At 44.1% G+C, this 26,697-nt stretch overlaps 2 protein-coding genes across 4 annotated transcripts in view; one reads left to right on the top strand and one right to left on the bottom strand.

Moving 5' to 3' along the window:
* Positions 1-15,664, bottom strand: part of ILRUN (inflammation and lipid regulator with UBA-like and NBR1-like domains) — a 199,160-nt gene extending 183,496 nt beyond the window's left edge. For both annotated transcript variants that reach the window (XM_073666449.1, XM_073666450.1), the window contains exon 1: positions 15,228-15,664. In XM_073666449.1, coding sequence (XP_073522550.1) covers positions 15,228-15,385 — 158 coding nt within the window. In that variant the 5' untranslated portion in view covers positions 15,386-15,664. The remainder of the gene's footprint in view (positions 1-15,227) is intronic.
* A 20-nt stretch (positions 15,665-15,684) lies between these two features.
* SNRPC (small nuclear ribonucleoprotein polypeptide C) overlaps positions 15,685-26,697 on the top strand; it is a 48,051-nt gene continuing 37,038 nt past the window's right edge. Inside the window, exons 1-2 of one of the 2 annotated variants that reach the window (XM_073666452.1) lie at positions 15,685-15,943; positions 22,750-22,792. In XM_073666452.1, coding sequence (XP_073522553.1) covers positions 15,936-15,943; positions 22,750-22,792 — 51 coding nt within the window. In that variant the 5' untranslated portion in view covers positions 15,685-15,935. The remainder of the gene's footprint in view (positions 15,944-22,749; positions 22,793-26,697) is intronic. The other variant, XM_073666451.1, reaches the window with a different exon arrangement.

The raw sequence follows: 26,697 nt of genomic DNA, 5'->3' as shown, positions 1-26,697 counted from the left end.
ATACGAAAAAATGTACCATTGGAAAGCAGGAGGCCAACTACTTGGGCTACGTCATCAGTTGAGGCGAAATTAAGCCACAGGTCAATAAGATCGAGGCAATTCAGAAATGGAAGCAACCGCTCTCCAAGAAACAGGTGAGAGCGTTTCTAGAATTGTGGAATATTACCAGCGGTTTATCCCAAATATTGCCATGATTACCGCTCCACTGACGGACCTATTGAAGGACATCAAATCAACGATGGCGAAACGGACGGTTGAAACTGAGATGGCGCTCCAACAGCCGGTCTTGGTCGCACCAGACTTTACTAAAGAATTTGTGGTTCAGACAGACGCCTCATGAATTGGCCTATGAGCCATGCTGTCCCAAGAGATGAATGGGGAAGAGCATCCCATCCTGTATATGAGCCGGAAGCTCTCGTCCTGCGAGAAAAATTATGCCATTGTGCTTAGCCATAAAATGGGCCATAGACACGCTAAGATATTACCTGCTTGGCCGAAAGTTTAAACTGGTGCCAGACCATGCCCCTTTGAGATGGTTGAGGGAAAAGAAGGGTAAGAATGCCCGGCTAACTAAGTGGTTCTTAGGTCTTCAAGACTTTAATTTTCACGTGAAGCATAGACCCGGGAAGTTACACGCTAATGCTGATGCCCTCTCCAGAAAATCCCTGTTTGGTGTCTGAAGGTGCCCAAACCCCCAGCTTTGGGCAGAGGGGGGGAATATGTGACAAGAGTCACTGGTGTTATATGTGAGGGGAAATATGTTTAACTACGGCTACTGGCCTTAGTGAACTGAACTTACAACTATTCTCCAGCATGTTATATGTTGGGTGTTTAACTCACCATTGTGAAGGGAGTGGTTTGGTCTGAATGACAGATGGGAGGAACATCATTCACAATACCTCCCCTCAGGGTGTGGCTGAGCAAGTTTAAATGTTCAGTCCTGTTTTTTTTTCTGCTGTTGGCGAGTCTGGAGAGACCAGTCTCCACGCTGTCTAACTTCAGCTCAGGAGGAGTTGAAGGTGCTGCAAATTGGTACAGGTGAACCAACACACATGAACTGTGTTACCATTTGTCTTTTAAACTCAGCAAAGTGGAGTTTAATTTTCCTGAATTCTGCAGTGGTTTACGCTGACAGAATAAGCCTGCAGACGAAACCATTCTGGTGTCTACTTCTGACTGCAGCTGAGTGAGTCGTCTTGCCACACACCTTAAGACAGATCTATATATAAAACAGACCATCAGAAACCGCCTTTTGCACTACTCCAGCTGCCACCCAAAACATACTAAAAGGGTGCTTCCTAAACCACAGTATCACAGGAGTATAATGCATTGTCTCCAACAAATCCACTCGACTAGTTAGACATAATGAAAAACCAAAAATTTTGAAGCAAAGGCTACCCCGAGGACATTTTAAAACCAACTCCTTCATAAACTAGACCAAGAGATAACTCTCAGAGAAAGGCTGTGGTCAGCACATATCTCGTCAGCAGACGAATTAACAAATGCATTCTCACACATTGATCTTTGTTACAAAAATCATACCCCGACATACCAGAATTCAACAATAACCACTTCTTTGTAGCAAAAGCCCTAATATCAGTAATCATCTGGTTAGGGCAGATGTGGGCTCAAAAAAATCTAACATGGCACAGCACACTTTGGCCCCATCACGAAAAGGCACCTTCCTCTGCCTAGGCTGTCTACAGTATTCAAAAATCAGTAAGAGTGACTTGTTCACCCATCCCTGATCCGGGAAACACTAACCCATCAAGGGTTATTTCACTTGTGAGTCATCTTTCGTTGTATATTTCATCAAGTGTCCGTGCGGTCTCTGATATGTTGGGGAAACCACCCAATATATCGGAAACCCAATTTCACAACACAAAGCGACCATAAGATATGGGCATACTCTATTACCCATTCAAGCGCATTTAATCTTCAGGGGTCACACAATTGTATAATTAAAAAAACAAATTATTGACCATGTCCCCCCTGGCTAGTAGAGGAGGTTACCAGATAAAGAAACTAAAAGAGCGTGAATCCTATTGGATTCATACTCTACAAACCTTGTCAGCTCTGGGTCTTAACAGGGAATATGACGCCCACTATTAGTTGTTGGTCTCTTGGTGGTATCCACGACCTGGCTCCCTCTCGATAGACATAGATAGATAGGTGTATATACTTTCATGTGTACTTGTGGTGCAAGCACATTATGTAATATAGAATATATAGCATGTCAATTTTTTGTTCTGTCTTCTAGATTTGCCAATACACTCCAACAGGTATAAATGCCTGTTCTGTCCACCATCATTCATCCCCTGCCTTTGTTCCGTTATCCTTATTTTCCTTTTTGTCTCCCCCCTTTCCCATCTTTGCCTTAGTTTATTGTACTCCTTTTCCTCTTTTTCTCCTATTCTATTTAACCTTTTGATTCCACCTATCCATTCCCTCTTCCCATTTCTCCATGGCTCTGTCACTTGCCATGTTTGATGTTCCCATTTTCTTTAGGCTTCTTAGCCATACGCAAGTGCACCTTAACAGTACTGTATCTCTCTCTCTTTCGTCTGATATGTTTGTTTTTTTCCGCCGATTCTCGGTCAGCGCATTCCACCTTTCTTATGTCGGTACTTGCGTCACTGGTAGTCGATTGTACCCACCCCCTTCGAGCGTATAAGACGCTGCACAGACGCCTTACAACACTGCACCTTTGGACACCGCAGCTTGGCACACTGGAAACCCCCCCCCCTGCCAGCAAGCAGGTATACATTATCTACTATCCCAAACTTTACTGGCACAATGTGAAACTGTTTTTCATAGCTCAGCGCTTTTTTCATGGCTAACCTCAGTTTCACTGCAAGCTTTGGTATCTGCTTCATATAGGATACCATTTGTTCTTTTTTCCCGCCTGCTCCCCTTTTCCTTTTCCCTACCTCTTCCTTATTCCTGGAATGATTTCACATGACTTATCGTATTTTCGGACTCTAAGACGCACTTTTGGAGGAAAGTGGGGGGTGCATCTTATAGTTCAAACATATGTTCGGCTGTGGCTGTGGGTGGTGGGGGGGCTGGGTGGGAGCAGCAGCGGGGGATGAGCGGGGCACAGGAGGTAGCAGCCGCCTGCTGCAGCCTACACTGTGCCCGCTACTAAAGAAAGTGAATATTCACTGTTCCCCACGCCCATGGGCGTGGGGAGCAGTGAATATTCATTTTCCTTAATAGCCGGCACACTGTGCCTGCAGCGCAGCTCCTGGTATGCTTGTTACCACCCGATCCCCTTCGCGCTGCACAGAAATAAAAAACAATTACACTGACCACCTCTTCTCAATTGCTGTGTCCCGCTCTGTGCCGGAATGGTCAGTCACTGCACCCCCACGCTGCAACTGCGTGCGTGGTGAGCAGTGACCATTCATTCTCCCTAATAACGCACACACTGTAGCCGCAGCGCGGCTCCTGCTGTGCTCGGCGGTCAGTATGCCCGTTATTAAAGGCCATAAATATTAACCACACCCATGGGAGTTACGCTATGCGAGGATCATACAGTGAGAACCCTGAGGAGGCAGAGCGGGACACAGCTATGGAGGAAAGAGGAGGTGAGTATATTTTTTTTTTCTGTGCAGCGTGACTGGTAACAGGGGGTGCCAAGCATACCAGGATGAGGGGGGGGGCATACATACAGGGATGAAGGGTGCCATACATACAAGGAAGAGGGATGAGAGGGGCCATATATATCGGGATGAGGGGGGGGGCATGCATACATGGATGAGGGGGGGCATGCATACAGGGATGAAGGGTGCCATGCATACAGGGATGAAGGGTGCCATACATACCAGGAAGAGGGACGAGGGGGGCCATCCATACCAGGATTTGGGATTGAGGTGCCCTTCATACCAGGATGGTGGATTGGGGTGCCATGCATATCAAGATGGGGATGAGGGCCACATATAACAGGAAAGAGGGGGCCATATATACCAGGATGAGGGATATTAACAGAATTGGGGAATATTACCCCTATAACAGTGTCAGCAGCAGACCCCCTCCCCCTTAACACGGCATCATGACTACATTTTTTTTTTTTTTTTTTTCCCCTTCTCTAAAACCTTGGTGCGTCTTATACTCCGAAAAGTCATAAGTTACTTACCAGTAACAGGATTTTAAATGAGACAATGACAGCACCACGAGAGAAGGGATCCGCCCACAAAGGACCGGAAACCTACATCCTTAAAAGGGCCCTTTCCCTCGCCTCAGTTTGGATTAAAGAGCATTGAGAGGACCACCAGGTTAGTAGACATAGCAAACAACCATTAAAATAAAAATTTTATACAACACCAACTAAGTGTGAAATCTTTAATAAATAAGGAGTGCTCCCATAATGTGAAGGGAGGAAATATAAGGGTGCTGTCATGGTCTCCGAAAAATCCTGTTACAGGCAAGTAACTTATGACTATCGGTCGACCATGACAGCACCACGAGAGAATTGCAGAGATGAAGAAGTCTAGGGAGGGACCATAGCCTGGAGCACCCTTCTCCAAAATGTGAGGTCAGATGAAACACCCAAGTCCAGTCTATAGTGCCTATAGAAGGTAGATGGAGAAAACCAGGTAGCAGCCTTACATATATCTTCTATCGAGACACCCGTCTTCTCCGCCCAAGAGGTCACCACTGCCCAGGTGGAGTGAGCCTTCAACCCCTGTGGCTCTTCCTCACCGCTGGAAGCATAAGATAGAGTAATAGCCTCCCTGATCCACCTAGCTATGGTGGACTTAACAACCTTAAGCCCCTTTCTAAACCCTTGGTAGGAGACAAACAAAGAACGCTCTTTCCTGAAAGCCTGGGTGACCGAAAGGTACCTAATCACACATCTTCTTACATCTAAAGTATGGAATTCTGCCTCTTTTTGGCTACTTGGATTAGGAGAGAATGAGGGTAGGATTATTTCTTGGAGCATATGGAAACGGGAAGCTACTTTAGGGAGATACGCTGGGTCAGTTTTAAGAATTATTCTATCGTCCAGGATCTGAGTAAAAGGTGAAGCTGAAGACAGAGCCTGGATGTCGCTGATCCTCCTAGCTGATGTTAGAGCTATTAGAAGCGCTGTTTTAAGGGAGATGGACTTAAGGGTTGCTGAGTCTATTGGTTCAAAGGGTGAACTAGTTAGTGCTTTTAGAACTAAATTGCTTTTGATAACGGGCCTGGATCTAAACACGGCTTTGATAAAGCGAGAAACCCAATAATTGCCCGCCAAGTCACAGTTATATAGGGCACCCAAGGTAGAGACTTGGGGTTGGCAACAAGTACCCTAAAAGTCCAACTCGAGGCCCTTCTGTAAAAACTCTAAAATTTTACCAATTGGCGCCCCCTCACCAACTGTAGAACCAGAAAAAGATAAAAATTTCTTCCAGGTTCTAGCATAAATTCTAGTAGTGATAGGTTTTCTACTACGCATTAATGTAGCCACTAGGTCCCGAGAGAATCCTTTGCGCTCTAACAGAGACCTCTCAAGTTCCACACAGTCAAGTGGAGGCCAGGAGCTTGAGGATGGACTATTGGACCCAGGAAGAGGAGATCCGGAATCTCGGGCAGGACCCAAGGATCAGAGATGGACATGTTCCTCAGGCATGAGAACCAGAGCCACCTGGGCCAAAAGAGTGAACCCTCGCCTTGTCCTCTCTGATCTTTCTTAGGACCATGGGAAGAAGATTCAATGGGGGAAAGGCATAGGCCAGGCTGAAATCCCAAGTTAATTGGAGGGCGTCCACTGCCAGGGGGTTTTCTCTGGGATTTAGGTAACAAAAGAGATCTGTCTTTCGATTGAGTCTTGTGGCAAAGAGATCTACCACCGGAAACCCCCATCTTCGGACTATTTGGGAAAAAATGTCTTGTTTTAGTTCACATTCTCCCTGCCTCAGAGAATAGCAGCTTAAGTAGTCTGCTTTTATGTTTTATTTTCCTTTGATGTGGAGGACGTTAAGGAAAAGAGATGGCATTCAGAAATCTGAAAAAGATGAACGAAGAGAATGCCAAGAGTGTGCAAAGCAGTCATCAAAGCAAAAGGTGGCTACTTTGAAGAACCTTGAATATAAGACATATTTTCAGTTGCTTCACACTTTTTTGTTAAGTATATAATTCCACATGTGTTAATTCACAGTTTTGATGCCTTCAGTGTCAATGTACAATTTTCAAAATCATGAAAATACAGAAAAATCTTTAAATGAGAAGGTGTGTCCAAACTTTGTCTGTACTGTATATATGTATCTCTATCACACCGTATTTTTTGGACCATAAGACGCACTGTTTTTCCCCAAAATTTGGAATGAAAATGGGGGGTGCATCTTATAGTCAGAACGTTACTTTATCGCTGGTGATAGAGCGGGGATCGAAGGGTCCTCCGGCGGTGGCAGATGTGAGATGCGGCTGGAGCCGGGGCCTGTACCTGTGCTGGAGTGGCTGGTGTCGGGTGGTGAACCAGAGGAGCAGGCGCCTGTGCCGGTCTGTAGGCGGCGTCCAGCGGTGGGGCAGAGCAGTGTGTGCGGCTTCTGGTGACCACGGCCATCTTCCTAAGGCCGTGATCCACGGGAAAATGGCTGCCTGAGATGGCGCATGAGCCGACTGGGAGCTCCGGTGGCCATTTTCCTGTAGATCACGGCCTCAGGAAGATGGCCGCAGCCACCGGAAGCTGCACACGCTGCTCTGCCTCACCACCGGACGCCGCTCACAGCCCGGCAGAGGCCCCGGCTCCTCTGCTTCACCGCCGGACGCCGCTCACAGGTCCATGCCCCAGGCAGGTGCGCAGGCCCCAGGCAGGTGCGCAGGTGCACAGGCCCCAGGCAGGTGCGTCACATTCTTCTTGAAATTATACACTGCTCCCTGGCAATACAGCTCAGTAAGTACGGTATTTTTCGGACTATAAGACGCATTTCAAATTCTGGGGTGAAATATAGTTAAACATATATTTTTTTATAAGATAGGGGCCCATCTTAGAGTCTGAATAGTTATGGTATTTTACCTGGGGGGCAGTGGAGTGAGGGTCACAGGAGGCGGGGTCCTTCAGGAGATCTGTGCTCCAGCAACGGTGAGTTGCGATGGTGGTGGAGCAGGATCACAGGGTCCTCCATTCCCTCCCACAGGAACCTGGCAGCTGCAGCAGAAGAGGGGAGATGGCTGAGGCCTGGAGCCTGGCTGGGGGCCAATGCCTGCCTGGGGGCTACCACTTTGCACATGCACCGACTCGGGCGGCCATTTTCCTGTAGATCACAGCTTCAGGAAGATTGCAGCCCACGGCGCTCTGCCACGCCACTCCTGAGGCAGACACCGGCCTGCAACATCACATCTCTTCTGCTGCGGCCGCAGCGTTCCTTAAGGAGGGAGGAAAGGAGGGCCCTGAGATCCCACTCCACCACCACCCAACTATTAGGTAAGCTCTACGTTCGGACCATAAGACACACCTATTTTCCTCCCAAATTTGGGTGGAAAAAAGTGCATATTAAGTACCGTATTTTTCGGACCATATCATATAGACTGTGAACAGGTTATCCAATGTTAATATGAGCAAAATGCTCCATGGCATTGTCCATCTTACCACTTCCTACAAGAGTACTTCTACACATACAGGTGCATCTCACCAAATTAGATTTCAGTTCTTCAATACAAAAAGTGAAACTCATTATATAAAGTCATTACTAACAGAGTGATCTATTTCAAGGGTTTATTTGTGTTAATGTTAATGATTATGGCTTACAACCAATGAAAAAACAAAAAAAGTCATCTGAGTAAATTAGAATACTTTATACCAACAGCTTGAAAAATGTTTTTAAAGTTCGAAATGTTGGCCTACTGAACTATATGTTCAGTAAACGCACTCAATACTTAGTCGGGACTCCCTTTGCATCACTTACTGCATCAATGTGGCGTGGCATGGAGGCGATCAGCCTGTGGCACTGCTGAGGTGTTATGGAAGCCCAGGTTGCTTTGATAGCAGCCTTCAGCTCATCTGCATTGTTGGGTCTGGTGTCTCATCTTCCTCATAGATTCTCTATGGGGTTAAGGTCAGGCGAGTTTGCTGGCAAATCAAGCACAGTGATACTGTTGTTTTTAAACCAGGCATTGGTACTTTTGGCAGTGTGGAAAGGTGCCAAGTCCTGCTGGAGAATGAAACTTACATCTCCAAAAAGCTTGTCGGCAGAGGGAAGCATGAAGTGCTCTAAAATTTCCTGGTAGATGGCTGCGCTGACTTTGGTCTTGATAAAACACAGTGGACCTACACCAGCAGATGACATGGCTCCCCAAACCATCACTGATTGTAGAAACTTCACACTAGACCTCAAGCAGCTTGGATTGTCTGCCTCTCCACTCTTCCTCCAGACTCAGGGACTTTGATTTCCAAATGAAAACTGGAACTCTGGGACCTTTTGGAGTGTGTCAATGACTGCCTTCTGGACATCTGTCAAGTCAGCAGTCTTCCCCATGATTGTGGAGCCTACTGAAACAGACTAAGGGGCCTTTTTAAATCCTTAGGAAGCCTTTGCAGGTGTTTTTGCTTTTTGTTAATTATTTTAATATACTGAGATAATGACTTTTGTGTTTTAATTGGCTGCAAGCCATAATCATCAACATTAACAGAAATAAACACTTGAAATAGATCGCTGTTTGTAATGACTATATAATATGAGTTTCACTTTTTGTACTTAAGAACTGAAATAAGTTAACCTTTTGATGATATTCTAATTTAGTGAGATGCACCTGTATGTATAATATAACATACGATATACTTTTATTCCTGTGACCCATTACAGTTTGCGATTGACCCATGTTTTCTCGTCTATTTTTATGTACGTAGATACCTTGAAAATAACCATGAGAGGCTGAAACATTGAAACTTGTATCTGAATTAATTTGGGTCTGATTTTTCCAGTTCTTTTGTTGTTACTTCACTAATAAACTACATATATTCTAATATTTTGAGTGCCAAAGTTTCTATCTACCATGAATGGAACAATTTGTTACGCAATTTCTCCTGAGTACACAAATACCCAATATGTGGTCAAAAAATACTTTTGAGGCACAGTACAAAGCTCAAAAGAGAAGAAGCACCATATTGGAGTTCAGATTTTGCTGGAATGGTTTGAAAGTGCCATGTAACATAAAAAAAAAAATTAAAAAAATTCTCCCACAAAAACTCATAGCCCCAATTTTTATATTTTTACAAGGGTAATAGGAGAAAATGGACCCCAAAATGTGTTGTACAATTTCTCCTGAATGTGCCAATGCCCCATGTGTGGGGGAAAACTACTTTTGAGGTACAGTGCAAAGCTCAGATGGGAAGAGGCAACATATTAGAGTTCAGATTTTGCTGGAATGGTTTCAGGGTGCCATGTCACACTGGAAGAGCCCCTGAGGTGCTAGAACAGCAGAACCCTTTATAAGTGATGCCATTTTACAAACTAGACCTCTCAGGTATTGACCGAAAACCAGGTAGTGGCTCAGCAGATCAGCTCAATAGAAGCGCCTTCCCTTTCAGCCCAGGTAACAGATACGGCTTTAGTCGAGTGAGCTGTAAATTTTTCCGGAGGCGATATATTTTGGTTCCTATATGCTCTGAAAATTGCTCTTTTAATCCAATTGACATTGGTACTCTAATGTTTTCTTGCCTTTATTTTAACTTTAGTGCTGGATTAAGATTCTAATCCTTCCTCCAGGCTTTTTACCTTTAAAGATAGTGAAGAACATCATCCAAGGAGTGGAAATCTTTTCCTTATAGTTTGACAGATCCTGGCAAAAAAAGGAAGAAAAAATTCTTGAGAAATGTGTAACTCTGAAGTCACTGAAGCTAGGAATTACAGGTCCAGTTAGAAAAAAATTATGCCTTCCAGAATCTTTAGATAGGGCTCACTGATTGAGAGGGCTCAAGTTCACTGACTCTCCTAGCTGTTGTAATCACAACTAGGTAAGCTGCTTTCCAAGAGTTTCCAAGTCTGTCTAAGTCCAGAGAAGATATTGGTTCAAATGGAGGCAGCATCAGATCCTTGAGGATGATTTTCAGATCCCAAGACTGGATTAAGGTGGCCAGTTTTGGATGTAAACGAGAGGCTGCCGTTAGTAATGTCCTTACCCAATGATGATCTGCAAAGTTCTGATCAAAAAATGAACTTAGTGCTGAAACCTGGATGTTGAAGGTATTATGTTTTAAGCCTTTTTGTAGACCATTCTGTAGGAAATCTAGAATTCAGGCTATATCCGGATGACAAGGGTCTGGAGATTTAGAGCAACACCAAGATACAAAGTCTTACATATTTTGCTATAGATAGTATGTTACCAGTTTACTGCTTTTTTTGAAGCGTACTCATGAAAGGCCCCTAGCTTTTAGGATTGTGGACTCAGAAGCTTAGACCCTGGTGGAGAAGGTTTCTGATTGGTGGGAGAATAAGGGAATTTTCTAACAACAGGCTGTTTAACCCCCTTAACAACATCTGACGTACTAATACGCGTCTGTGCCCTGGGACTTAAGAGCCAGACCAGTATTAGTACGTCATGGCGATCGCGCGCACACACAGGCTGTGCGGGCGCGATCGCCGCCGGGCGTCAGCTGATTGTCACAGCTGACACCCGATACTATGTGCAGGGAGCGGTCCTGCACCGCTCCCAGCACATTAACCCCCGCGATGCTGCGATCAAAGTCGATCGCAGCATTGCGGGGGCAAGGGGAGGTGATCGCAGATACTCACCTCCTCTTCCGGCTTCCAGCGCTGTCTGCAAAGGCTTCCCGGGTCACCAGACAGCAGGAAGATTGTTTGGACATGCGCAGTGCATCTCCAAGCTATCTTCTCCCTGTCCAGCGCTGACAGCCTGCATGGCACAGGGATGGTGCTGCATTCCTGTGCCATGCAGGCGATCAGAGGAAAAAAAGTGAAAGTCCCAGAGTGGGACAGAGTAAAAAAGTGTAAGAAGTGTCAGAAAGTGAAAAAAAAAATAGAAAAAAAAATTGCAAAAATATAAAAAAAAAAATAATCCACCAAAAATAAAAATATAATGTGCCCATCAATAAATATTATTATAAAAAAAAAAAAAAAAAAAAAACAATAAAAGTACACATATTTGGTATCGCCGCGGCCGGAACAACCTGACCTATAAAACTGTCCCACTAGTTAACCCCTTCAGTGAACACGGTAAAAAATAAATAAAAAACGAAGCAAAAAACAATGCTTTATCACCATACCGCCAAACAAAAAATGGAATAACACGCGATCAAAAAGACAAATATAAACAAAAATGGTACCGCTGAAAACGTCATCTCGTCCCGCAAAAAACAAGCCAACATAAAGCTCCATCAGCCGAAAAATAAAAAAGTTATAGCTCTCAGAATAAAGCTATGCTAAAAAAATTTTTTTTCTATAAAATTGCTTTTATTATGTAAAAGTGCAAAACATAGAAAAACTATATAAATGTGGTACCGCTGTAAACGTACTGATCCGAAGAATAAAGCTACCTTATCAATTTTACCACACGCGTAACAGAATAAAAAGAAAACAATTCCTGAATTGTTGGTTTTTGTTTATTCTGCCTCCCAAAAATCGGAATAGAAAGCGATCAAAAAATGTCACGTGCCTGAAAATGGCACCAATAAAAACGTCAAGTCATCCCGCAAAAAACGAGCCGTCACATGACTGTCTGCCAAAATCTGGAAAAATTATAGCTCTCAAAATATGGCGATGCAAAAACTAGATTTTACAAAAAATGCGTCTTTTAGTGTGTGACAGCTGTCAGTCATAAAAACCCCATATGATTCTGGTATTGCTGTAATCACACCGACCCGAAGAATAAAGTCGTCTAATCACTTATACCGCACGAGGAACGGCGTCAAAAATAAACTCTTGGGTTAGGGTTGTGCTAGGGTTAGGGTTGTGATGGGGTTGGGATTTTTTTCAAAAGTAAGAAAAAAAGATGACGATATGGCGACTAGTGTTGAGCGCAAGTGCTCGCTACTTGAGTTTGCATCGGGTGTTCTGGTATGCATTGAGTATCGTGGGTATTTGAGTGACATGCTCGAGTCTCTGCCCCATATGCTTCGCGGCCAAAAAAACTTTGCGGGGATTGCCTGCCATGCACGAGTGATCCAAGCATGGTTTTTTTTGGGTGTCTAATAACCGTGAAACATGCGGAGCAGGGACTCGAGCAAGTCACTCGAGCACACGCAGTACATGGTGCATACCCGAGTACCCGATGCAAACTCAAGTAGCGAGCACTTGCGCTCAAGACTAATGACAACTTATTCAATATGATGACCTAATTTTATCAAATTCTGTGTCGTACCTCTGGGTTCAAAATGTTCACTATACACCTTAATAAAATCCTTGAGGGGTCTAGTTTCCAAAATGGGGTCACTTGTGGGGGAGCTCCACTGTTTAGGCACATCACGGGCTCTCCAAACGCGACATGGTGTCCGCTAACAAATTGTCGGCTCAAATTGTTAGCGGACATCATGTTGCGTTTGGAGAGTCCCTGTGTGCCCAAACATTGGAGCTCCCCCACAAGTGACCCCATTTTGGAAACTAGACCCACCAAGGCTCCTATCTAGATGCATAGTGAGCACTTGGAACCCCCAGGTGCTTCACAAATTGATTCATAAAAATGAAAAAGTGTTTTTTTTTCACTTTTTCATTTTTACGAATCAATTTGTGAAGCACCTGGGGGTTCCAAGTGCTCACTATGCATCTAGATAGGTGCCTTGGGGGGTCTAGTTTCCAAAATGGGGTCACTTGTGGGGGAGCTCCAATGTTTGGGCACACAGGGGCTCTCCAAACGCAACATGGCGTCCGCTAACAATTTGAGCCGATTTTCCATTCAATTTGTTAGCGGACACCATGTCGCGTTTGGAGAGCCCCTGTGTGCCCAAACATTTTCAAAATTTTCGCCAAATTTCCGTTTTTTTTCACAAATAAACGCAAGTGATATCGAAGAAATTTTACCACAATCATGAAGTACAATATGTCACGAAAAAACAATCTCAGAATCAGGGGGATCCGTTGAAGCGTTCCAGAGTAATTACCTCATAAAGTGACAGTGGTCAGAATTGTAAAAATTGGCCTGGTCATTAACGTGCAAACCACCCTCGGGGCTTAAGGGGTTACGTTCAGAACCAGCTTCCCTTTGGTCAGAGAGGAGCTACAAGGATTGTTCTGACCCTCTCTGTACGGACCTTTTGTAGTGTCCTTGACAGAACAGAAATCAGTGGCAAGACATAGGCCAGCTCAAAATTCCAGAGTTGAGAAAACATGTCCACAGTTATCCAGGCATCATTTGGGTTGAGAGAAAAGTAACGCTCTGCTTATGAGTCCTGATGGCCTGCAAAAAGGTCTACTTTTGGATGGCCCCAACTCTCCACTATCAGCAGGAAAGTCTTCATATGTAGGCTCCGAACACCTGGTTTCACATCCTCCCTGCTCAAGAAGTCTGCCTGGATATTGGCAAAGACCTTCAAATGGAGTGCTGATTGAGAGAGAATCCGTCGCTGTGCCCAAGAGAAGGTTCTTGCTGAGACTGACTTAAGATTCTCGAATTTCGTGCTCCCCTGATGGCACAGGTGAGCGAATGTGGTCATGTTATTGGAGAAGACCTTTACATGTGTCCCCTGAATAAAGGTTACTGTGTCCCTGAGGGCCTAAGCCACAGCTTTACTTCTCAGAAGTTGGAAGAAAAAAGACTGACTTCATGTGTCCAGATCCCCGAAAAGAAGTGTGAGATACCATGGCTCCCCATTCTCTTCTGCTGGCTGTTGTAATGTTAGTCAGAGAATTTTGGCTCCAGGACACACATTTCCCTAGATTTTTTGAAATTCAACATGCCCAATTTATTACTTATTTTAGGAGTCGGTCCATTTTATACCGACTCCACCAAAATGGACCCCGACTCCACAGCCCTGCTGTAAAACTGCTTATTTCTTTATTATACAATTCTATAATATCAATGCTGCACTTACAGGATTAAATTGGTTGTCCACATGTCTGTAGGGTCCCAACACCTGGCACAACCACCGATCAGCTGCTTTCAATAATGTATGGAGCTGGACGAATATGGCTCTGTAGACAGTAGTGGTAATTTTCGAATACAGCAGCGACCGCATCTGAGCTAATTGGTGAGGGTGCCGATCCCACTGATCTGACACTGATGACCTATTCTAATAATAGGTCATTAATAGCACAGTCCTTAACACATAGGAGATCTTAATGCTTACATTGCATTATATTTTGGTTGCATTGCGGAAATGGCAGCAGCACTTTGAATTACCAACAGTACAGAAAATATTTGAGTAGACATGAATGGCACCCTACAGGACTTTACAGATTGGGAAATCCCTCTTTACGTGTTCTTCGTGTTTGGACATACCTTGCCTAATATATTTGGAAGTATAAAAGGAAAGTGTACTTTTCCTGAGATTTGCTACAGACCTGTTATTTACTACTGTACACTCAAGAATGACTGCGACAATTAGATTGGCATTTTTCAAAACCACACAACAGGAAGAGCGGCAATATCAGCTGTCAATTGTGAATTAGCTTATCAGAAAATGATGTCAAGCTGCGATTGGCAGCACGTTCATGAAATATAGGTTAAGTTGGAATAGTGCTGTTATCTTATATGGCCACTGTTTACACATGGATTTTAGAAATATACTGTAGCCTTCTTTTAATACTCCAGAAAAAGCTATTAAAATAAAAAAAATTCCTTTGGCTTCTAAGTTTAAACATTTAGGAAGCAGATTCTTACTGTGGTATTTTAAGAAATGGTTTTAAAGGAGTTGTTCACTGCTGGTCAACCCCTTCTTAAGTGCTAAAGTGAAGCAGATAGAATTGTGAAAGCTAACTTTTTGTATCAGGCAGAACTGTTCCATCTATCTGAACTGTGAAGGCTACAGCCACATCTGGGGCACTTAGCGTGTAAGAAGGGGTTATCCACCAGCGAGAAGACTCATTTAAGGCATTTGCAGCATCTGAAAGAGAGAGGTCACTTCCAAAATCTTGTTAGGTAGTGTTTTACAACATGGTGGTAATTTGGGGATGTCCGATCACTTCCCCAGCTCTAATACACACGGCTACTGCCAAGGGAAAGTCAGCATGACAACAGTGGCAGAGGGCCGGCCATTTAGGAGAGCTGGGGAGGGTAATGATGTGCAGAGTGTGGGGTGAGGGAGCAGCAGGCGGGACAGGCCCTGGCGGCCGCCCTCGGAGGACTCTTACCAGTTTGTCATGTCCAAGAAGAAGGCACAGCCCGCAGGATTGAGCTGGAAGCCGAGGAGCCGCTGGAACTCGGAGATGAGGACATCCTTATCCGTGGTCCCCAGACAACTGAACTTCTGCATCAGCTCCTGGTCCAGATCCACGTCCATTCCCTCCATGGTGAAGCGTCCTCACACTGTGGACAATCACTGCGAACCGCTGAGAGGAGTCCGTGACATCAACCTGCCCCACAGCGGCCACTCACAGCCTGCTCTGCTCCGCCACGGCGACCTCAGGCTTACTCACGAAGGTTAATCCTCCACAGGCCAAACGTCACGGTACCCGGTCCCGTTACTCAAGGACCAGGTCTCCAGCTTCGCAGCTGGCCGCTCGGGCCCTCCCCGCTTCCTGAGCGCCGCACGTCATGACGTCACCAGACGGGCGCACGGAGACACGTCGAAGATGACTCCTCCCACAAGAGCTGCGGTATACTCGGGGAGAATCGTTTCTCCTGCTCATAACCACAGCGTGAAGCGTTGTCACTTCAGCCATTCAAAAAAAAAAAAGCTTCTGCTCAGCTGCACATGGAAACGACAAAAGGAGCCTCCGTGCCCTGAAGCGGGAAGGGAGCCTGCGTGTGACGTCATTACCCAGCGCCTACAACACCGTCGGCTTGAGTTTCGCGTGGTTTCCGCCTGACACAAAGGTGACGATTCCGCCATCAGAAACATGCCCAAGTAAGTGTGCTGCTCGTGGCTGGGAGTGGTTCCCTGAGAGTGGATGTGTGTGCCCGTGGTACGGAGCTGGGTTGTGTTCACATGCCTGGAAGTATCGCAGTCCTCAGCTCTAGCCATGCGGTTCCCACGTGTGTCTCCAGGAATGCATGTCCCCGGCCGCACCTCTTGTCTGCTCCCCTGGAGCCTGGCAGTGGGTGAACCCGTTATGCCTGGCACTTTACTGGTCGCCTTTAGTGTGCTGCCATGCATTAAAGGGCTTTTCCCACGGACAATAGTTCATTTTAATAAATGTCCTTCTGACCGTGTACAGAACATACCACAGCTCCCGGGCAGGGGAGGAAGCTGAAGACAATACAGACATTACAGCAGGTGATCGCAGAGGATTCAGATTGTGAGGTAAAATATTTCCCTGCCTATTTATAAACCATATTTTACTTCAAAGAAAGAATCAGCTGTGACCCCGTGTAATGTCTGTATAGTCTTCTGCTTCCTCCCCTGCCCAGGAGCTGTGGTATGATCAGACCATGTTCTGTATACAGTCATGGATTAATATGAACTTTCGTTCATGGGGAAAAGACGTTTGAGGCTGTGTCCCACAATGAGATTTTGATGCTTCATATTTTTGCTGCTTTAAAACGCAGCATCTTACAGTTCTAGCAAAGTAGATGGGTTTTAGGCTGTGTACCCACTATGCATTTTTCAAGCGTTTTTGCTTGGTAATACGTGCCCCATGGTCCCCAATGATAATCCACATGTGCTGCGCACATGCTGAGGAAATTTCCGCTGCGGATTATCATTGCAGAAAAATACGCTGCATGTCCATTAGTTTTTGCGGACACGCAGCGTAATCACCGCTATTGACTTGCATGGTTCAATGTGCGGATGGTATCCAGGTCTGGAGAAGAGGAGACTCATCCAGACCTGGGTATCATAGAAACTGTAAAAAAAAAAAAAAAATCCCTTCGCAACCCTGGGATTTTCCGTTTTTCCATTTTGATTTTTTGGTCAATATGGCCATGTAAGGGCTTATTTTTTGCGGGACGAGTTGTACTTTTCAACACCATTACTGGTTTTACCATATCATGTATGGGAAAAAAATTCTAAGTGCGGTGAAATTGCAAAAAAAGTGTAATACCACAAATGTGTTGGTTTTTTTTTTTTTTTTTTTTTTTTTTTTTAACCACGTTCACTGAATGCTAAAACTGACCTGCTATTATTATTCTCTTCCGGCGCGGCGCTATTAAATGCCGCTGTCAGAGATTGACAGCGGCATTTAACACGTTAACAGCCGCGGGTGTATCGCGATTCCACCCGGGGCTGTTGCGGGCACTTGTCAGCTGTAAGAATCAGCTGACTTGTGCTCGGTTCAGTGCGGGCTCACCGCAGCAGCCCTCACTGAACCGGGGGATTACAGCCTGTGCGTACTAATACTGCACAGGCTGTAAAGTGGTTAAAATAAAAAATAAAGATTATACTTACCTTCCGATGTCCTCCTGGTGTTTTCTCCCCTTCGTTTGGTCTGCTCTATGGGTCGCGGTGGTGTGAAGGACCTGCCATGACGTCATTGATTCATGTGACCGGTCACATGGCTCAGTGACTTCACCGCAGGTACTTCACACCACCGCGAGCCGCCCAAGACACCGGACGCAGCGGAGAAAACACCGGGAGGACATCAGAAGGTAAGTATAGTTTTTATTTTTTACCATTCTTATTCTTTTTTTTTTTTTTGACTATTACTTGGTCACACTACTATAAATCCATGCCGTTTGCATGGCTTTATGTAGTGTGATCAAGTTGTAAAGTGATGCTGAAATCACATGGAAAGCACTTGATAACCCGCATGCAGAAATGCATGCAAAAACACTTGACAAACGCTTAAATGTAAAATCTGCATGCGGTTTTCCTGCCAGGGAGAAGCGGAAAAAAATATGCAGCATTTCTGCATTTCTCTGACGTGTGCCCCATGAATCAGGTTGACTGCAGCTTTGAGGGTTTCCTCCACTGCCTTTAGCTCCCTGAAGTTGGAGAACCTGATACTGATCTCCTGACTCCATCTGCCCTGGAACGGAGTCTGTGCCTCCATAACCCCCCAACCTCGTAGGCTGGCGTCTGTGGTAACTTTAACCCCTTTACAGCCTGTGGCGAATTGGTACGCAACAGGCCGTCACCCCCTGTTAAGTTCGGGCTCCAGCGCTGAGTTCACACTGAACCGGGCACATGTCAGCTGATTCTTACAGCTGACATGTGCCCGCAACAGCCGCTGGTGGAATCGTGATCCTCCTGTGGCTGTTAACATGTTAAATGCCGCTGTCAATCTGACAGCGGCATTTAACATTAACGCGCCGGAAGCGCGTCACTTACCCCACCCATCAGTGACCCCGTCACGCGATCGCGGGTCACTGATGCATGGGCATGACAACCCTGGGTCTGCAGCAGACTCCAGTGGTTGTCATGAGCTTATCGCTATGAGCGCCACCTAGTGGTCAGCACTCATAGCACAGGAGCATTTCTGCTACATAGAGGTGATCTGCTCATCACCTCTATGTAGCAGAGGCGATCAGACAAGTGCTACTGAAAATGTCTTGTATTCTAGGTTCTTCAAAGTAGCCACATTTTGCACACTCTTGGCATTCTCTTGATGAGCTTCAAGAGGTACAGGGACAGGAAAACACCGGTGGTTGGCTTTGGGGAGGAGCCTTTTAACCTCTGTGTTGCTGTCCCCCAATAGGGCGTGGACTGCATCCTCCAATGCTGTCGTGTAAGGCGGAATTGAGAAAAAACCACAATGGTCACAGAAATAACTTGAGTCTGACAAAAGTAGTAATAAATTTAAAATCTATGAAGATAAACAAATGAAAGTCACATAGCTTTTCAACCCTGCTTCCAGAGAATCTTAAAAAAAAAATAATAAACTCATGAAATAGGCCTGGACAGATATGATGGTACCCCTGAAAATAATATGACAAAAGGGACATGTTAAATCAAGTTGTGTCCACTAATTAGCACCACAGGTGTCTAAAATTTTGTTATCAGTCAGTGGGCTTGTATATAGGGCTACTGTGCTGTTTGGTGACATTGTGTGTACCACACTCAACATGGACCAGAGGAAGCAAAGGAAAGAGTTGTCTCAGGAGATTAGAAAGAAAATTATAGATAAGCATGTTAAAGGTTATAAGACAATCTCCTAGCAGCTTGATGTTCCTGTGACTACAGTTGCTCATATTATTCAGAAATTTAAGATCCATGGGACTGTAGTCAACCTTCCTGGACGTGGCCGCAGGTGGAAAATTGATGACAAATCAAAGAGACGGATAATACGAATGGTAACAAAAGAGCCCAGGATAACTTCTAAAGAGATTAAAGGTGAACTTCAAGCTCAAGGAACAGCAGTGTCAGATCGCACCATCCGTCGTTGCTTGATCCAAAGTGGACTTCATGGGAGAACACCATTGTTGAAAAAAAGTCATAAAGGCATACTGGAATTTGTCAAATTACATGTTGACAAGCCACAAAGCTTCTGGGAGAATGTCCTATGGACAAATGAGACAAAATGGAAGTTTTTGACAAGACACATCAGCTCTATGTTCACAGATGGAAAAATGAAGCATATCAAGAAAAGAACACTGTCCCTACTGTGAAACATGGAGGAGGCTCTGTTATGTTCTGGGGCTGCTCTGCTGCATCTGGCACAAGGTGTCTTGAATCTGTGCAGGGTAGAATGAAATCTCAAGACTATCAAGGGATTCTAGAGAGAAATGTGCTGCCCAGTGTCAGAAAGCTTGGTCTCAGTCGCAGGTCATGGGTCTTACAACAGGATAATGACCCAAGAATGGCTAAGAGGAAAACGTTGGACTATTCTGAAGTGGCCTTCTATGAGCCCTGACCTAAATCCTACTGAGTATCTTTGAAAAGAGCTGAAACATGCCATCTGGAAATAGCAACCTTCAAACACGAGACAACTGGAGCAGTTTACTCATGAGGAGTGGGCCAAAATACCTGTCGAGAGGTGCAGAAGTCTCATTGACAGTTACAGGAATCGTTTGATTGCAGTGATTGCCTCAAAAGGTTGTTCAACAAAATATTAAGTTAAGAAGAGAACCATAATTTCTGTCCAGGCCTATTTCATGAGTTTAATTTTTTTTTAAATTCTGTGGAAGCAGAAAAGCAATGACTGACTTTCATTTGTTCATTTTCAGAGATTTTTAATTTATTATTACTTTTGTCAGATTCAAGGTATTTCTGTGACCATTGTGGGTTTTTCTTTCATTAAACGAGGGGTACCAACAATTTTGACAACGTGTGTATAAAAAAAAATAATGAATATTGGCCAATAGTTTTTTTTTTTTTGGTGTTTAGTTCCTCCCTATTAGTAATGTTTGCCGATTGGTCCTTAGGCTAATGGTAACATGACTTTTTCAGGTAGTTATGCTTCATATACATATGCACATATATCGCTTACTTTCAATAGTCATCTTAATAATACTGGGCAATGAAGAAAAAATAATTTTTTTTTTACCACAAAGTTTGTTTTTGGCCCCTGATTTTACATTTTCACTAGAGGAAACAGGTAAAAATGACACCAACATTTGACACAATTTCTGTGAACGTGGCAATACCCCACACATGTGGCTGTACATTGTTACTTGGCCACACGGTGAAACTCGGGAGGAATGGAGCTGTATTTGTCTCCTTGAGCACATATTTTCCTATTTCCTGTTTTTATTGGTACTATGTACAGTCACGTTTCTTGATAACTTCCTATTCCGATTGCTGGGGAGGCAGAATGAACAAAAAACAGCAATTCAGGAATTTTTTTTGTTTTTTATGCCTTTCCACATTTGGTAAAATTGATAAGGCAGCTTTATTTTTCGCGTTAGTATGATTATAGCGATACCACAGTTCTATCCGTGTTTTTTTTATTTTATTTTTTTTTTTATGTTTTCGCGCTTTTACACAAAAACTTCTTTAGAAAATAGAATTCTTTTTGCATTGTTTTATTCTTTTATTTGTATTCGGCTTTTTGATCACGTCTTATTACACTTTTTTCCAGCGGTATGATGATAAACCATAGGTTGCTGGGTTTTTTCCTTTTTTTTTTTTTTTTTTTTTTTTTTAAAAATGGCGTTCACTGAAGGGGTTAACTAGTTGAGACTTTTTTATAGATCGGGTTGTTCCAGACGTGGCAATACCAAATATGTGCACTTTCATTTTTGTAAAAAAAAAAAAAACTTTTTAACTTGGTCCCTCTATGGGACTTACACTTTTTTCACAGGTATAATGCACTAGATTACATTATACCTGTGCAGAATACTGTGCATGGCCTCAGTAGCTTTTCGTAGCTTTGTGATTCGGGGGTCGTCATGAGGTCACCATGGCAGCGATTGGGCCCCCACGATGACGTCGCGGGGGTGCCTATTTGAAGGCTGAGGGAGCTTCCGTCCCTCTGCCTTCCTCCTGAATGTTGCGATCACGCTCGATCATAGCATTTAGGGGGTTAACTGTCAGGGATAGTGCTGCACCGTGTCTTGCCAAATTACAAAGGTGGTAGGGTGGCTGCCCTTGCGTACAAAGCGCTCACTAATATACTAATTAGGCAAGAACTCAAGATTCGCTTTTGGTAAAACAATTTATCAGATTTATTAATCAAGCATATAATATGGATATTTGGCACATAATTATCATTGATTCAGGTTAACTTCAAATAGACATGTCCTCTATATTATAATACAAGAGAAAATAAGCATCAATACACTACCAGATATTGTAGCATCACCTTCTCTTTCGGGGGACTCGATAAATGAGAAGTGAAGTATCTGGGTATCCACATCACAGAAGTAGTGCGTCCACTTTAGCCTTCTGGAAAGTCCCTAACCCACTGTGAAAGAGCACCCCTTTCTTTATAGCAAAATCTTATAGAATCATACATCCGCTTCTGCGCAATAGTATGGTGTTACATAACGATCACACACTGTTAGGCGCAGCATGTTATTTTTCACTGATCTGCAGCGCGTTATCTTGTCTAGATATAACCACGTCTCCACAGAGAAATCTGTTCTTTAATAACCTTGTGCTGCTATGTTATTTTGGTTCAATGCTGTGAGTAGTCACTATCTTAAAGTCTGTATTCTATTTGGGCACATCCTCACACAAACGCCTCTCATTTGTATCACACACCTCTCCTGGCTCTTTCCTGCAGGAGCTCAGCCACCAACAGCGCTGAGCTCCTGCTGTGATCATGCATGAGACGCTGATATTTCAGCACCTCCTGCGCGATCATGTTGTGATTGGTCAATCAGACTGACTGACTGCAGCGATCTGGGTGCAGGGACCGATGACATGGGTCCCTGCACCCCTTCTCATGCCGCTCAGCTGTCAGTGACCGCTTTCAGCACTGAACTGTCACTGCTTGTCAAAGACATGACTGGCATAGCACGGCAAGGAGCAGGCACTAGCACCCGGTCATTGGACCTTATGGGGTTAAAACATGACACGAACGAGACAAAAACTGCAGCGATTAAAAAAACACATGAAAGGATGCACTCCAAAACAATGAAAAACACAATCTAATATACCTAATGAATGCAGAAAATTTGCAACATCCAAAGCTCACTGTGGAGATGTAGCCTAAAAGGGTTCCTCTATTTTAGCTTATTAGATGATTATCGTTGATGAATTCCTTTTTTGCTGCAGTTCTCATTTCCCAGTGCCCATCACAACCATTCCATCAGCTGTTTGACTGATGCCAGGAATTTGTTTCTAGAAGTGAGTTTTGTAACATCTCTGCTCTGTCTCCTCATTCTTTATAGGTTTTACTGTGATTACTGTGACACCTACCTCACTCATGATTCAGTAAGTTGTTTTTTTTCACTTATTACATGTACTACAGGTTTTCCTACATATATTTTGGGTGAACATGAATGCGTTACTCAAAGTTTGGTAAAAGATTCTACAGAACGTCAGAGACCCCAAAGTGAGCCCTGTCTCCATGGACACCATACTTCTAGAGTTTTTCTGTGACTTTTGTAAAGTTTTCTCGGGAAGTAATTCTTATAACCGAAATGTCACTTTCCACTGGAATCCCCCTCCACTACTCGTCTCGTCTCTGCTGGGATTGGAATTGATGCTGTCCTGAATACCAGTCACCTGATTCTGCAGCCAATCAGTAACCTCAGCGCTCAGGTGCCTTCTATACCAGTGGAGACCTCTAGAGCATGTGAATGGGGAGTTCCATTGATAAGTAATGCTTTTCTCTTTCAAAAGGACCTCTTCATTCTGTAAACTATACAGAACTCATGGCAGCCCCTCTTATCATATGTTCACATTTAGTCTTTTGATAGAAAAATCTGGGGAAAATTGCTTAAAACACACTTCATATTGCTCAGGGCTATTTTTTTTTTTCAATGCATTAAGTACTCAAGAAACAGTCTCTAAGGCTTAGTGCCCACGATGCAGAAATGCTGCATATTTTTCCGCTTCTCTCTGGCAGGAAAAACCATGCGGTTTTTATATGCGTTTTTCCCGCCGTGCGGAATTTCCCGGCAAAAACGCTTGAAAAACGCATAGTTGGCACGCAGCCTAAATGAGACCACTCAATCATATAATTCCAAAAACAGCAAAAAGGAGTCCTCAGGGGGGAAGCAAGTGATGCGAAACGTGCGTTGGGGTAGTGCTGCAGTGCAATTGTGGACATTACTATGGGCAACTACCATCTCTTATACCTGATGTCTATTATAAACATGGAACATTGTTTACTGTAGCACCTTGTGCATAGACTCACTTTTATTAATTAGTACAGAGACTGTCATAAATATCTATAAAAAAATATTAGAGAATGTGTGCAAAATCTAGTGTTAGAATACCTTATCCACTAGAATCGTAAAACTCATTATACACTGCTCAGAAAAATAAAGGGAACACTTAAACAGAATATAACTCCCAAGTAAATCAAACTAATGTGAAATCAAACTGTCCACTTAGGAAGCAACACAGATTGACAATCAATTTCACATGCTGTTGTGCAAATGGAATAGACAATAGATACAATTATTGGCAATTATCAAGACACCCTCAATAAAGGAGTGGTTCTGCAGGTGGGGACCACAGACCACATCTCAGTACCAATGCTTTCTGGCTGATGTTTTGGTCACTTTTGAATGTTGCTTGTGCTTTCACACTCGTGGAAGCATGAGACTGACTCTACAACCTACAGAAGTTGCTCAGGTAGTGCAGCTCATCCAGGATGGCACATCAATGCGATCTGGGGCAAGAAGGTTTGCTGTGTCTCGGCCTAGTGTCCAGAGGCTGGAGGGGCTACCAGGAGACAGGCCAGTACACCAGGAGGGGGCCGTAGGTGGGCAACAACCCAGCAGCAGTACCGCTACCTCCGCCTTTGTGCAAGGAAGAACAGGAGGAGCACTGCCAGAGCCCTGCAAAATGACCTCCAGCGGGCCACAAATGTGCATGTGTCTGCACAAACGGTTAGAAACCGACTCCATGAGGGTGGTATGAGGGCCCGACGTCCACAGATGGGGGTTGTGCTCACAGCCCAACACTGTGCAGGACGCTTGGCATTTGCCACAGAACACCAGGATTGGTAAAGTCGCCACTGGTGCACTGTGCTCTTCACACATGAAAGCCGGTTCACACTGAGCACATGTGACAGAGCCTGGAGACGCCGTGGAGAGCAATCTGCTGCCTGCAACATCCTTCAGTATGACCGGTGACAGCTTTATTACATGTGAGGAATGTGTAAGAAATAGACATTCCTTGAGCGTTTTAACCTCATCACCGAGCAGCTGTAAATACTTGGAGCTCGGCCCGAGCGTACTCGGCGCAAGGGTTAATAGAACATACTCGCTCAACACTAGACATTACATCAAAGTTGGATCAGCCTGTAGTGGGTTTTCCCACTTAAATTTTGGGGGTGACTCCAAATCCAGGCCTCCATTGGTTAATAAATTTGATTTCCATTGATGATTTTTGTGTGATTTTTTTTGTCAGCACATTCAACTTTGTACAGAACAAAGTATTCAATGATAATATTTCATTCATTCAGATCTAGGATGTGTTATTGAGTGTTCCCTTTTTTGGAGCAGTGTATATCAGATGATCACCCCAATATACAGTACAGACCAAAAGTTTGGACAGACCTTCTCATTTAAAGATTTTTCTGTATTTTCATGACTATGAAAATTGTACATTCACACTGAAGGCATCAAAACTATGAATTAACACATGTGGAGTTATATACTTAACAAAAAAGTGTGAAACAACTGAAAATATGTCTTATATTCTAGGTTCTTCAAAGCAGCCACCTTTTGCTTTGATGACTGCTTTGCACACTCTTGGCATTCTCTTGATGAGCTTCAAGTGGTAGTCACCGGAAATGGTCTTCCAACAATCTTGAAGGAGTTCCCAGAGATGCTTAGCACTTGTTGGCCCTTTTGCCTTCACTCTGTGGTCCAGCTCACCCCAAACCATCTCGATTTGGGTTCAGGTCTGGTGACTGTGGAGGCCAGGTCATCTGGCGTAGCACCCCATCACTCTCCTTCTTGGTCAAATAGCCCTTACACAGCCTGGAGTTGTGTTTGGGGTCATTGTCCTGTTGAAAAATAAATGATGGTCCAACTAAACGCAAACCGGATGGAATAGCATGCCGCTGCAAGATGCTGTGGTAGCCATGCTGGTTCAGTATGCCTTCAATTTTGAATAAATCCCCAACAGTGTCAACAGCTAAGCACCCCCACACCATCACACCTCCTCCTCCATGCTTCACGGTGGGAACCAGGCATGTAGAGTCCATCCGTTCACCTTTCCTGCGTCACACAAAGACACGGTGGTTGGAACCAAAGATCTCAAATTTGGACTCCTCAAACCAAAGCACAGATTTCCACTGGTCTAATGACCATTCCTTGTGTTCTTTAGCCCAAACAAGTCTCTTCTGCTTGTTGCCTGTCTTTAGCTGTGGTTTCCTAGCTGCTATTTTACCATGAAGGCCTGCTGCACAAAGTCTCCTCTTAACAGTTGTTGAAGAGATGTGTCTGCTGCTAGAACTCTGTGTGGCATTGACCTGATCTCTAATCTGAGCTGCTGGTGACTTGGATAAACTTATCCTCAGAAGCAGAGGTGACTCTTGGTCTTCCTTTCCTGGGGCGGTCCTCATGTGAGCTAGTTTCTTTGTAGCGCTTGATGGTTTTTGCTACTTCACTTGGGGACACTTTCAAAGTTTGCCTAATTTTTCACATTGACTGACCTTCATTTCTTAAAGTAATGATGGCCACTCGTTTTTCTTTACTTGGCTGCTTTTTTCTTTCCATAATACAAATTCTAACAGTCTATTCAGTAGGACTATCAGCTGTGTATCCACCTGACGTATACACAACACAACTGATGGTCCCAACCCCATTTATAAGGCAAGAAATCCCACTTATTAAACCTGACAGGGCACACCTGTGAAGTGAAAACCATTTCCGGTGACTACCTCTTGAAGCTCATCAAGAGAATGCCAAGAGTGTGCAAAGCAGTCATCAAAGCAAAAGGTGGCTACTTTGAAGAACCTAGAATATAAGACATATTTTCAGTTGTTTCACACTTTTTTGTTAAGTATATAATTCCACATGTGTTAATTCATAGTTTTGATGCCTTCAGTGTGAATGTACAATTTTCATAGAAATGAAAATACAGAAAAATCTTTAAATGAGAAGGTGTGTCCAAACTTTTGGTCTGTACTGTATACATTTACAGGGCAAATCCTA

The sequence above is a fragment of the Phyllobates terribilis genome, unplaced genomic scaffold (assembly GCF_046119375.1).
Source record: "Phyllobates terribilis strain yellow unplaced genomic scaffold, ASM4611937v1 Scaffold_2__4_contigs__length_985480577, whole genome shotgun sequence".
NCBI classification, from domain to species: domain Eukaryota; kingdom Metazoa; phylum Chordata; class Amphibia; order Anura; family Dendrobatidae; genus Phyllobates; species Phyllobates terribilis.
Note: the sequence above shows the minus strand (reverse complement) of the source record. Positions and strands in the feature narration are given on the sequence as shown.